Source organism: Fonsecaea pedrosoi (genome assembly GCF_000835455.1).
Source record: "Fonsecaea pedrosoi CBS 271.37 unplaced genomic scaffold supercont1.5, whole genome shotgun sequence".
In the NCBI taxonomy this organism is placed as follows: domain Eukaryota; kingdom Fungi; phylum Ascomycota; class Eurotiomycetes; order Chaetothyriales; family Herpotrichiellaceae; genus Fonsecaea; species Fonsecaea pedrosoi.
The window spans coordinates 2,734,574-2,746,975 of NW_013550611.1; the positions used below are offsets into that span (position 1 = coordinate 2,734,574).

The following is a 12,402-nucleotide window of genomic DNA, read 5'->3' on the forward strand; positions in this document are numbered from 1 at the left end:
GAAGAAGACGAGGCATCGCCACGCAAAGAAGCAGGCGGGGAAAAACGTTCCAAGGCGAGACGCGGGACTCGTGTAAAGTGGCCGATAAGCGGGCCATCGATCGCCGCGAAAATTGCTCGTCAAAACGTGACCACAAGGACAAGTACAAATACACAGATGACTTCATTGATCAGCTATTATCTTTTCTCAGTATCATTACCCTGGCAGTTCCACCATCCTAAACTCTACAGCTGAGAATGAACAAGGCACAAGTTGAAGCCTGTATCTTCGATCTTTGTGTAACACCCAACAGTCGTCCTTGACCATCACCGCCGTATCCATTGTTTCTAACCTCGGGCGTCTACGCCGTATTCTTTCCCGTCGCTCTCAAACTCAAGTTCCTTATCAAAGGGCTTTTTGGCATTGAAATACCCAGACCGTGACCAGTCAAAGGGGACATGCTCCCCGACTGCATCATCCCACGGTGCCCACGAAGAATGTGTCCAGTCAGGCTGGCATTTGACCAGCTGAGGAGGCGAAGTCTTCCATTCGATTTCAGTTGATAACCCCATGTCATGTTCTGCCTGCTGAATATTGGCCGAAGCGTATCCGTGCTTTGACTTTGTGTTTCGCGATTGCTCGTCGTTGTAGCCGACATTGACACTGGGAATGATGGCGATTCGGCCGTGCCCCAAAGTCCACAGGTCTTTGCAGAATAATGTCGGCTCGCCGGTATAGCACTCGTCCTTGTAAGCAGCCCGGAATTTGATGCTGTGCGACAGTAAGGGCTCTGCCTTGAAGACGACGGCTCCGTTCCAGCAGGCAAATACTTGAAGGGGGAGCTTTTCGTCAATGTGAGACTTTGCCGTCCTGTCATTCCAGAATAGGTTGTGAGAGAATTCAAAGGATCCACTTTGAGGAATCTCCACAAACATGTCGCCATTCATGCTGCGCCCTATCCAAGAGTCATAGAAGGTGTCTCCATTGTTGTTCCAATCCATAGCACAAACCATATCCGCTCGCTGATGGCGTCTTTGATAGATGAGTTCCAGGATGTCATCGGTGCAGATTGACACGTCGTTCAGGAAAATAATAGCGCCATCCCTTGCATACTTGTCCCGTTCAGTGGTGAGCGGAGCCAGTGCCAGGTTGCGAAGCTTAGCCAGCTCCGTCACTCGGTCATTTCCACCCTTCAGGGGGTCGATGTCGCTTGTCCGGAAATAGTAAGTCACATTCAAAGCCTCGATCGCATCCTTCAGTGCGGCCAGAATCTCTGTTGTACCATCGTCGGAGCGCCCACCGACAATAGAAAGAACGCAATCTTCGGGCCCAAGAAATCGCATTGCTTCGACGATCGAGCCGAGAAGCCGCGGAAGCACATATGCGCATTCGTACAGATTGAGCGCGAAGTAATAGCGCTTCCGTGGTTGCTGGACATTGAAAGGGAGGCTCTCTTTTGGCCGTAACATTTTGTATCTTTCCTTGATAGGCCGTGGACATTGTAGCCGGTCGAAATGAGTATCCTTTGGATCCATTATGGCGGAGATGTATGGTCCAACCATGCCCATTCTTGACTCATTCAAATCTGCGACTGTAGGGACCGACAACAACTCGCCCTCCTCTTCTCCAAAGTCCACGCCGAAAGAGGCAGATGTATTTTCCTCCACATCGTCGCCTAAATCGCTCGAAGATGTTGTCTCCCCTGCGACTGTCTCATCAATCCCAAGGTCAGAAGAATCACCGATGTCGCTGATCCTAGGAGTTCTCCAGGCAGGCTTGACTATTGATTCGGCATGTCTTAATATGGGACTGGATAGCAGGATGTAGAAGAGACAGACAAGTAAAAGACCAACATATATTCTTTCCGAGCCTCTCGAAGGCCACAGTGAAGAGACCATTGTAAGACCTGAGGATTGCGAAGTCAGGGTAGACGAGAAAGACTTAACCTCATATAGCGAATAGACAGTGCTTGAAAATCAAGTTCATGCGCAAATTCTTACCTGTTATTGTTTCAGTCCCATTGTTGAGGCACGGGTACGGCAGGCATTCCTTGCATGTAGTGGAACGCGACGCGTAAATGCGAACAGCAGCATTTTTCGCCCTTCTTTTGTCCACTCAAACGCTCGTCAAGACTGAAGGCAACTCAGTTGCCGCCCGAGCAGACCAGTTCTCAAATGGGCCAGTGCTATTCCAAGGGAAACCCCCTCGTTGTAGCATGAGTTGGGGTGTGTAGGAACGTAGCTCATAGCCGCAATGTTTCCAGCCCCCGAAGATGCAGGGATTGTGAGAGGTGTCATAGGCATGACCTGTACATACCAGAGACGACAAACCGCTGCCGTAGCTACTGTACGCAGCTTCTTTGATCCCACTCGTTCACTCTGATGACAGGTAACTCACCACGGTGGCACGGAGGTAGTGACAGAGTGCAGCGCAGATTGGCTAAATGATCTACCGTACATGAAAATTGCCATGTGCGGGGTTAGTCAGTACGGTAGAGTATAATGCCATCATCGCAGACTTGTACCTCGTATTCTTTTCACTTCATCTCATATGAATGTGGTCTGCAAGAGCATTGGCTTATGAAAGAAAGAATAGATCCGAAACCACCCACCCCACAGTCAAGCAATAGTCTTCTGTGATACCACCGAACAGCCGAGATTTTTGATTTGTCGTTCTTGTCACTCCACAATCTCATCGTGCACATGTCCAAACTGCCGAGGTTCAAATCTCTTCCTCCAATCCCCATCCATCATGTTCGGAGTCCGTGTTCCAGACGACAAGAAAACCTAATGGATAAGATGCTGTGGTAAATACAATATGACTTAGGTGCATAAACTACAATAAGGAGGTGGATCTTATCACATCTCGTACAAGTATTTTGTTCAGTGCGGACAGATTTCCGTCTCCTCTCTCGACGCCACGATTGCTGGCTTCTTTTGAAAAGCTGCGACTTCTATCGTTTCTACCTCAGGTTCAGCGAACAACTGCGCCCAAATACCCGTCCACTCGTCTACTCAGTACTCTCCATTCAACAGGACAATGGGGTCGAGAAAGCCCTCATCGTCAACCTCTGGATTTTTCCAAGCTCTTCCCGTTGTACCACAGCAATATACGGCCTCCTCGCCGCACGAATCGTCAGATGATCCAGTTTTCTCACGCGCTTTGTCCCTCTACCTTCCCAGCCCGCTGCCAACCCCTCTCGAGAACCATTTCCATGACTTTGCACGACTTGTCCTCGAGCCGTCAACCCTACAACACACGGTCGACTGTGATACTGATCTGCCAACACTCCACCCATTGACCACCTTTGGCGAAGAGAACAAAGTAGCTCCTCTCCGCACAAGTGAAGGATGGCGAGCTCTCAAGCAGATTCAAACTCGCGCCGGCGTGGTGGGAAACGGATATCCTCAGCCCACCTTGAAGCAAGACTTCAATCGACGAGTTCATCAATTCGGCACCCTACACCTTTGGCACGGTTCGTGCGCGGTGACCACCTGCCCTATGGCCATGACTGACGGGGCGGCTGTGCTGTTACGCCGACATTTCGATGATCCGGATGGAGATCAACCCGGTCGCGGGGCCGTGTTCCGTGAAAGCTATCGTCGTCTCGTCTCTTTGGATCCTTCGACCTCCTGGACCAGTGGCCAATGGATGACCGAACGCAGCGGTGGAAGTGACGTACGGGGCACCGAGACCGTTGCCCGTCGGATAACTGCTCAAGAAATTCGAAATGATGTCAACCTCAACCGGGACAAAGACGCACACGGTCTCCCTCTCGGCCCTTGGATCGTGGACGGGTTCAAATGGTTCTCCTCTGCAACTGACGCTGACATGGCCGTTCTTCTGGCACAGACAAGCAAAGGGCTCAGTGCATTTTATGCTCCTCTTCGCCGAAGTACAGGTCGGCGGTCGTCTTCCCCATCGGAAACAAACGGTGTCCGGATCCAACGCCTCAAAAATAAACTTGGCACAAAGGGTGTGCCAACCGCCGAGCTCGAGCTCAAGGGAATGCGCGCCTACCTCGTCGGCCAGGAAGGCCAAGGTATCAAGGAAATCAGCTCTATTTTGAATATAACACGACTACACACCGCAAGTGGAAGTGCAGGTGGCTTGGCAAGGGGATTGGCAGTGAGTCGTGCATACACGCTCGTCCGAAAAGTAAGAGGCGGCCAACTTTTGCGGGACAACGCGCAGCATTTGGCCTGGATGGCCAACGAAAGCGTCAAATATCGCGCCAGCGCACACTTTGTCTTCCTTGGTATTGCACTTTTGGGCGCTACTGAACAGGGTTATGAGGTTGTGACACAACACACCCGCGGCGCAGCGGTCCTCATCCCACGCTCGAAGGAGAAACAAGAGATACTTCTCCGTCTGCTCACTCCCGTGATGAAAGCGCAGGTCAGCTTGAATGGCGTCTTGGGCTTGAGAGCCTGTATGGAGTCGCTCGGTGGGGTGGGCTACTGCGAGAACAACGAAGATGGCGGTCTCATGAACATCGCCCGTCTATTCCGCGACTGTTCGGTGAACACCATCTGGGAGGGCACGACGAGCGTCATGGCCGAGGACGTGTTGCGGGTAGTAAAGAACCCAAAGACGCAGACTAGGGACATCCTCGACGACGTCTTTGGGGACTGGGTGCGGAATGTGCTGAATGCCGTTCAAAGCGCCACCCACGATGGCCGCCAGCAACGAACACTAGGCGTCTTTGCCCCGGAATGCGAGATGACCACGAACCGCTACAACCTCCTCCGCGATCTGGTCCGCTCAAGCGACGCGCTGTCTCTCCAGCGATGCGGCCGGGACATTCTGGACCACATCGAGGCCGTGGCGTGCGCTTGCCTGCTCATGTTAGACGCCACCGTTGACGGGGACGAGATCGCGACCGAAATCGCAAAGCGCTGGGTCAGGACGCACGCCTTGCCCGCCGACAAGGTCAAGATACTACAGACCGAGAGCAATATTACCTCGAGTGACAGGTCCAAGGAGATCGAGATGGACAGGAGGATCTTTCTCGGTTCGGCGGCGGCGACTTCGCCTGAAGCAGCGATACAAGCCAGACTTTGAAATAGCGTGGCTGGATCCGGTTGTAATTGGATGTGCACGTCCGGGACACGAGAAGGGTGTAAAAATCAACAAATGTAGTCGAAACTGAAATGAAACGAGGGACAATTAAAAAAAGAAAAATATTCGACCAGTATCTCGACCATGGTCATCTTGCTCTCCCCTACGTGTTCTGATATGACTTCGTAGCTCATCATCAACTAAACACCTCACATACTGTTCCGATAAATCCAGCCAGGCCGCCCAGGTTCGAAGCCGGTGCTGGACCTGTCACCGGCCCGGTCGCAGTCATGGTAGGGACAACGAGGACCTGGTCGCCCACTTCCATCCACTCGACCGTGCTGACGAAACGGAAAGATACCCTGATTTCTCTCCTCTCCTCGTTGGGCTTGCTGCCTTCGCCGTTGCCGTCGCCATCTCCACATACCTCGACAGCAGCACCGTTATCATCATCATCATCATCGCCAATGTCAAAGTGAAAAAGCTCCGAGTCGTCCCGACAAGACGTCGCAACCGCCCTTGTGCTAAACTGCTCGCCCTCATCAAGCGCGACTGCCGTCACTTTGACAGCAGCACGAATACTGTTGATGTACACGATTGCATGCCCCCCTAAAATCAGGACTGGTGAAGTTGTCTGTGCAAAGTCTGAGGTAGGGAACCTCGCGGAGAACGAACGGTAGCCCGCCAGATTCTGGGTGACATCGGCAAGAACCATACCCTTGCGAGCCCTGCTGAGCGCGATGGTGGCGTGCTCATCGTTCAGGAGTTCGACGCCAATCGTGCCTGTTTCTCCATTGTGCATACGCATTACTGGAAGCCGTAAAGTGCGAAGGGACACGATGCGGACCTGGAGAAATGTCGCCCAAGTATGGTATCTTTGATTCGAGTGCCGTGGCGTCTCTCCCTGATAAGAGCGAGCGAGAACACTTGATGGTAGTCCCTCTGTATCTAAAGACTCACCAGCAGCATAGGAACTGGCGCTCAACGCGGACTGAGAGGCATTAGCGGATAAACCATCAGAGTCCAGATTGAAAGGCCCTAGAAGCATGGTATCGCCAACAGACAGGATACCACAAGAGAGATGTCCACAAAGCACTATCCCCTGTTTTGCGATTTTATTTTCGGTATCCAAGGTGAAAACGCGGGATGGAGGGATACTGAAGACCTCATCGATATGGAAAAGAGCAGGATTCGTAGCATGTCCACGCCAGGGAAATTGCTTCGGCCTACACGTGGAGGGCATGCTTCGAAGTAATGCATGCAATTTGCTTATTCCAACCCCTGTAATAGCGGAAGTCATTAGAATTGGGACCGTACTCTGCTCGGCGTCATTTCGCATCGATCCAACAAGGCGGTCAACCTCTACCTGATCCCTTTCGTATATGACTTGGAGTCCTGGGCGAGCGAGTCCTTGTTCTGAAGCAGGCTGGGGGCCTGGCACGTTGCTCAGCATGACAGGTTTCCTACCGGCGGCCTTGAGAGCGGAGAGAATTTTTGCAAGAACACGTCGTAGTCCTGCCTTGGTCGCAATGTCCATTTTCGTGATGGTCACCACCAATGGCAGCTTTAGTCGCAAACACAAATCCAGATACGAGAGTGAGAGGTCCCAGCTCTCGGCGTTTCCGCTATGACTATATCCTTGAGAAGTCGTTGCAGCCGTTCGGTTTGTTGCCTCGCTACTGCCATCAGCTGCGACGCATAAAATGGTCCAAGAAGGCCTCCAGGATATCAGACTTCGGAAAGCAGACTTCGAGAATTTTGGAAGACCAGGCGAATCGGAGAGCAAGACAAGACGCTGAGCCAGGTTGTGGATGTCTAGCCAAGAGGAAACATTACCTGACGCATAGTTGATAACAGCAGCTTGAGCGTGTCGATTCTCCGAGTAGCCTACTAGTTCATGTGCAACAGAACTAGTGATCCCCGAAGCGATCTCATGTCGATGCTTAAGGAGCGACAGCCGGCTTTTGCCCCGTCCATTGTCTAAAGTAGAGGTCGACAAGGTTCCCAGTAAAGATGACTTCCCAGCAGCTGTAGTTCCAACTAGTGTCACTCGAAATTGATCAGTCGAAGCGTGGTCGACCAAGTCTGACACATCCTCTGGTCGAGAGGAATCGACTGACGTATCAAGGGTTGTTCTTGGGATATCGGCATCGGCTGAGCCTCGTGTGTCTGGGTAAACCAGTACTTCAGCAACCCAGAGCACGTCTTTGCGCGTTTCCGTGTGGCCGGTTTCACTGTCGCTGTCAACCCACTCGCACGCTCCGACTGGAACTTTCCGCAGTATATTGGTGGTACAGCCGAGGCTTGCGGCCATGGCTTTTAAATTGGTTAGACTCTCTTGTAACTCATCTTCGACTAAGCCTGCTAGCATGCCATCATCGGCCACACCGATTTCATAGAGGGCGCCCTGGCTTTCTTCGAGACCTGGCAGCAGCTTTGCTGGACGTTCTGGAACTCCCAATCTTGGAGTCGCTTCAGGAAGCAGCGGCAGAACCAGGTCTGCGTTTGATGAAGAATGGAAGGGCGAAGACTGTTGTAGTCTCCATAAGAGTTGTGTGGTCAATTGTTGTAGTCTGGTCTGACGAGTCTGTGCCGAAGGCTGTGATAGCGGACGATCGAACAGAGAGTCACCCAGGGAGCGACTCGATTCAATGGCGGCTTGGACTATGGGCGTATAGTGCTGTGACCCAGGGATGGAGGATGAGGTAGTCGTGGAGAGGAATTTCCGCCTAGGACGAAGGAGGAGGTGAAGTTTGTACTCTGTAGGACCGTCCTGGCGTTCTGGCTCCAGCTTCATGAGCGCATGTGTGACATAGGCCCCGCCACTGTAAAGATGTTCACGCGAGTGATGAAATGGCTGAGGAGTAGAACTTCCTGGAGTGGACCAAGGAGAATGTATTCGAGGAGGTTCATCCTGGTAGGTAAAGATGGAAGCCATGATGTGAGCGTCTATATCCTTCTCTTTTTCTTCAGTTGTTTCACGCAATACGCCGTGTTAATGGTAAACGAAACGAGGACCGGGATAAAGATCGGGTGACAGTGTGAGAGTAGTAGAGAAGTTGGGAGAGGCGAACAACCATTGTTGCGATGAGTTCAGCTGCGTGCAGGACTGAAGGCTGGAGGAGGTAGGATGGTCTTATGATGGCAGTTTCGGAGAGTTAGTAACAGTCATAGCATGCAGGGGAGGCAGTCCTATGTATAGCGGACAGAGGAAACCTTGAGTCACTGATGACAATGCCACCAATATAGAGTCACAAAGTCGAGGCTGAGCGAACCAAGATAGAGGAGGTCGAAGCCTGGTCAACAATTGGGTTTTCGGCGGCGGAACTTAGATTTGGCGGGTCATGCCGACGCAGGCTGCTCTCCCCTTGCCGCATGCAGGAAGTACATGTATGTAAGGGCCTCCCTTGTCACAGCTCCTCTGACAAAAGAACTCGTCGCTACGTACGAGTTACTTAGTAGAGCACGTCATTCCGGCTTTGGAGACGCCGCAACAGAATGAGAAATCTAGCAGTCTATGAGGGCGCGACTTTATTCGGCTACGACAACTCATGATCCCTCGAGCAATGCATACTGTGTGCGGGGCATTCTGTGAAGGATTGCCATCCCCGCGATTTGATTGTATCGGTGTAACTCGTACATGGAAGCATTTCATTTCTTTCATCTGGGTATCTTGACACTATCTCCTATGCTCTCCGGGTATCACAAGGAATGATCGCAGTCGACGGGGAAATCAAGTAAATGGGTGCATTGGACGAAGATGGTGGTCTGGCGGAAAGGAGCCCTCTTTCATCTCTTTCCTGTTTCTATTTCGGTCGTGGGAGAAAGCCGGAAGATCTTCCCAGTGATGATGCCAGAAGCCAGCAAGAAAATCCGCCGGTTCACTTGCTCTTCTCTTCTCCTTCGGATACCTTCTCCCACTCGCTGTCGGTGCTGACATAGCCTGAGCTCTCGCCTAGGCTGCGCCGACGCCTCAGCAACTCTGTACTCTCTGCCATCTTTGGCTCGAGGAGAGTTGTTGGACTGTCTTTCGGCCTCTCGTGTCTCGGACTCTGGCTGCGCACCGATGCTGTCGTTGTAGATTTTACCGGGTCAGCAGCTGGCGCACTCGGCAGCGGCCCTTCTGTTTCAGTATCACTCGCGTTATCTGGCTCCGGGCTCTTTTCTTTCTTCTCTTTTGCCTTTTGCGCTTGTTGTTCTTTTGCGATTTCAGTAGCGAACCAGTTGATGGAATACCAGAGGCCGCCGCACAGAACGGATAATACCAAAAAGTGTAGGGAATAGGTCGCAATGAGCAGGATCAGAAGGAGGAGTTGCAGGGCGGCAAATGCGGCATTCGTAGCAACAAGGAGTGTAGGTGTCGGACCGGGCGTAAAGATGGAATTCCAGAGCTCTTCGAGGAAGGAGGCCATTTTCTATTTCAGAGTCGTTCTGCGCAGCGCTGTGTTGAAAGAGGTGAATGGTAATCGAGGAGGCAGATAGCTGGCGAGGGCGAGAGTGGGAAGAAAGCGACGAAACCTGCCCCGCCTCCAGGAGGGTTTGGAGAGCTTTTAACGGGAGACCAAACCCCTGGCGCCTTGTCCCCTTGCGATTGCGGTAGAGGCAGGCGACCGCTCTATAAGGACAGGTTGGAGTATTTGAGTGGCTGAAGGAGGCTAGAAAAGGTGCAAACGTGGCATCGACAAAGGGCCACCGAGGATTTGCACCCCGAGGCCAGCAGTCAAGTGGCCGATGACGACCACTGTCGGGCACTTGTAGTTGGAGAAAAGTCAGAGAAAACAAATCATCCGGCCACCAGGCTGCCTGTTTGAACAACTCATAACTATGCCATCGTCAATAGTTTCACTTTGGATGAGATTCTGACTATTAAATATGTAACAACTCTAGAAATCCCTCGGGTTTACGTCTTCGCACTGCACTGTTCGCACCTGCACAGTCGCCAGTTTTACTGGCTACCCCAGACTCCTGCTGGAAGTTACACGAGTGCTTCCTCGCTTGGCTAGACGAGTCTTGTCCTGTCGGCACATGATTATTATCTCGAAGTCTGCGTGACATCCGCCGAAACCCCTACACATGACGAACATTTCCGGATAGATACATCCTGGAGTTTGGGACTGTCTGATCGTTACTGGGACAAATGCGAACTCGATTGTCGAAAGCTTCCGGTAGAAGCTGCATACATTGTTCCCTTGTAGAAAAGACAGGCATGGTGGCCATGACTAGCAAGACAAATGCGGCTACTGGAAGAGAAAGATCAAGCTTGCTTTTCTTTATGCATGTTATTTGAAGATGCGCCTGTCCATCAACTGGTACAAAAGGGGGTCAGATGATCATGCTAATGCCATTTCACGTTATAGCCTGGTCATTGTGCATGCAGTAGTCACACCAAAGTCCAGAATCAAAACGCGGCAGGAAACATCAATCTGTCATCTCATTGTGAAGAAACGCAAGTCTTCGGGTCGCCGAACGAGGTTGCGATGTAAACCACCATCGTTTCGCGTTTCGGGCGAAAATGCTCCGGCCGGTGGGATGGTAGTGTATCTCCGATGTCAACCTTGTCGCATCGTCCCAGAGCATACCACGATGCCCAGCCAGCAGCCCAGCGCCAAAACCCACTTGTGCGAGTGCCGATCTCTCCACGACTGTAAAGGCGCTCGGAAAACCAACGTGCGGCTGAATCTCTAGCACTGCGTGGCGTAATGACGAACGGAGGTTTGACTGGTTTCGTGTCATGTCCAATCTCGGGAGAACAATGGGGGCCAGCTGGGTGATGAGAATTGACCCTTGTGAGAGCTTCGTTTTGATATTTGCTTGATTGACCTGGAGAGTGCCCGCCCCATCATTGAACGAGGTGTCCCATTGACAATGGATATGGCTGGATGAAAGTAAGAAGGGGCATGACGCGCCAGTATTTAGGCCAGTCGCATCTATCTGTAAATGATAGGTGTGAGAGAGTGAATACTCCGTTCATGCATTTGTGAGTGGATAGATGAATAGTTCGGGGATCACAAGCGGCTCCGTCGTTGATCAGCTTGTGGATTTGCATCTAAACGTTTCGCATATTATTACTCCGAGTTGTGGTTACTAGGAAATACGAGTAGATCCCGAGCATTCCTAGCTCGCAGAGCTGGAACCTACCCGTATAGTCCTGAGGGCCAAAATGTACCTGAAGCACGGGGTAAGTGGCTGGTGAATCCATCGCGTCGACTAACAGCCACATGAACAACCGAAAGGATTCAAGCCACAGATTCCTGGCCTGCAATTACTCGTACATCGAGATGAGGCTGAATCGCCCGCCGGCTGCTGCACATGACACCCTTGGAAAGGACTGCCCTAGGGGAAGCGGTCGATCCAGGATCCTAAGACTTTTGGTACTTCTTCTAGACTGTGGCGTTTGGGGTCTAGTTGTGGCTGGTGAGCTAGGAAACTGCGAGACCCGAGTCCGCTGTAATGTCGAACTCCGGCACTCCGCAAGGATCGAGGATTTGGATTTGTTGGATTCTATAGCTTCCGAAGGGGTTCAAGAGCGATTTCAGAGGACTAGGTACGGCAGGTTCAGTCTCATAGGTACCAAGATATGAGAACTTGGGAGCTTGAGGACTTGAGAAGCTCGATGTCAACAAAGGGAATGCTCGTACATAGGTGTAGCGCCGTGCTCAAGATCGACTTTGAGATGTCAATGGGCCATGCCGAGAGGCTGAGGATTGTGGCTGTTCACCCTGCAAGTACCGAGCTAGCACCGACCTGTCGGTTACTCGCCCTCTTCAAGATGTGCTTTTGGGTCAATCTCTTTTCCCATGTTCCTCAGCCGCAACAGAGAGTGGAGGACGGAGGTGCTGATTCAAAACGGCCGACAATTACTCGTATCCTAGACTTTGTTTGGTCACTGACATAAGTGTCTGGCTGAAAGAAGTAACAGTGATGTGGACGATTCTTGCGGATTGGCCCTATCGCAATCTCCAAATCAGCATCATGGCCTGTGTATGAAGGCGAAATGATTAGCGTGAGGTCCAAGAGGTTAGGGTTACCACTTAACGGGTGTCGAGCGATGTGAGGGTTGGTTGCATCATGGACGTGCATTTGAATTCGCCCGTTTGCAGAACCACAAACAGGGGGCGTTATTGGGGTTTAGTGACGAGCGAAAGAACGAGAGGCACAAGGGTCCCATGGGTGACTAGGAGAAGAAACGGAAAGAGAAACGAGAGCGACCCAAGACGAGGTGGCCTATCGGGTCCAGCACAAAGACCTGCAAGATTAATGTTGCCAGCTTCTGTTGCATTATTCTTTCTGATGCATCTTGACAGTTGGTCATTTGGGGCATTTGCTGGGCATCGTGGGGGCGAATTTAATACGGACTCTCCC

At 51.7% G+C, this 12,402-nt stretch overlaps 4 protein-coding genes across 4 annotated transcripts; 1 reads left to right on the forward strand and 3 right to left on the reverse strand.

Moving 5' to 3' along the window:
• Positions 1-326: 326 nt before the first annotated feature.
• Positions 327-1,877, reverse strand: Z517_08470 (uncharacterized protein; the record flags this gene model as incomplete). Its single annotated transcript, XM_013426986.1, has 1 exon — positions 327-1,877. One exon carries the CDS (start codon positions 1,875-1,877, stop codon positions 327-329), a length of 1,551 nt encoding a protein of 516 aa, XP_013282440.1.
• A 1,141-nt stretch (positions 1,878-3,018) lies between these two features.
• Z517_08471 (uncharacterized protein) lies at positions 3,019-5,043 on the forward strand (the record flags this gene model as incomplete). Its single annotated transcript, XM_013426987.1, has 1 exon — positions 3,019-5,043. One exon carries the CDS (start codon positions 3,019-3,021, stop codon positions 5,041-5,043), a length of 2,025 nt encoding a protein of 674 aa, XP_013282441.1.
• A 193-nt stretch (positions 5,044-5,236) lies between these two features.
• Z517_08472 (uncharacterized protein) lies at positions 5,237-7,978 on the reverse strand (the record flags this gene model as incomplete). The annotated part of the gene is made up of 1 exon (XM_013426988.1): positions 5,237-7,978. One exon carries the CDS (start codon positions 7,976-7,978, stop codon positions 5,237-5,239), a length of 2,742 nt encoding a protein of 913 aa, XP_013282442.1.
• A 943-nt stretch (positions 7,979-8,921) lies between these two features.
• Positions 8,922-9,452, reverse strand: Z517_08473 (uncharacterized protein; the record flags this gene model as incomplete). The annotated part of the gene is made up of 1 exon (XM_013426989.1): positions 8,922-9,452. The coding sequence occupies one exon, from the start codon at positions 9,450-9,452 to the stop codon at positions 8,922-8,924; it is 531 nt and encodes a 176-aa protein (XP_013282443.1).
• Positions 9,453-12,402: the final 2,950 nt, after the last annotated feature.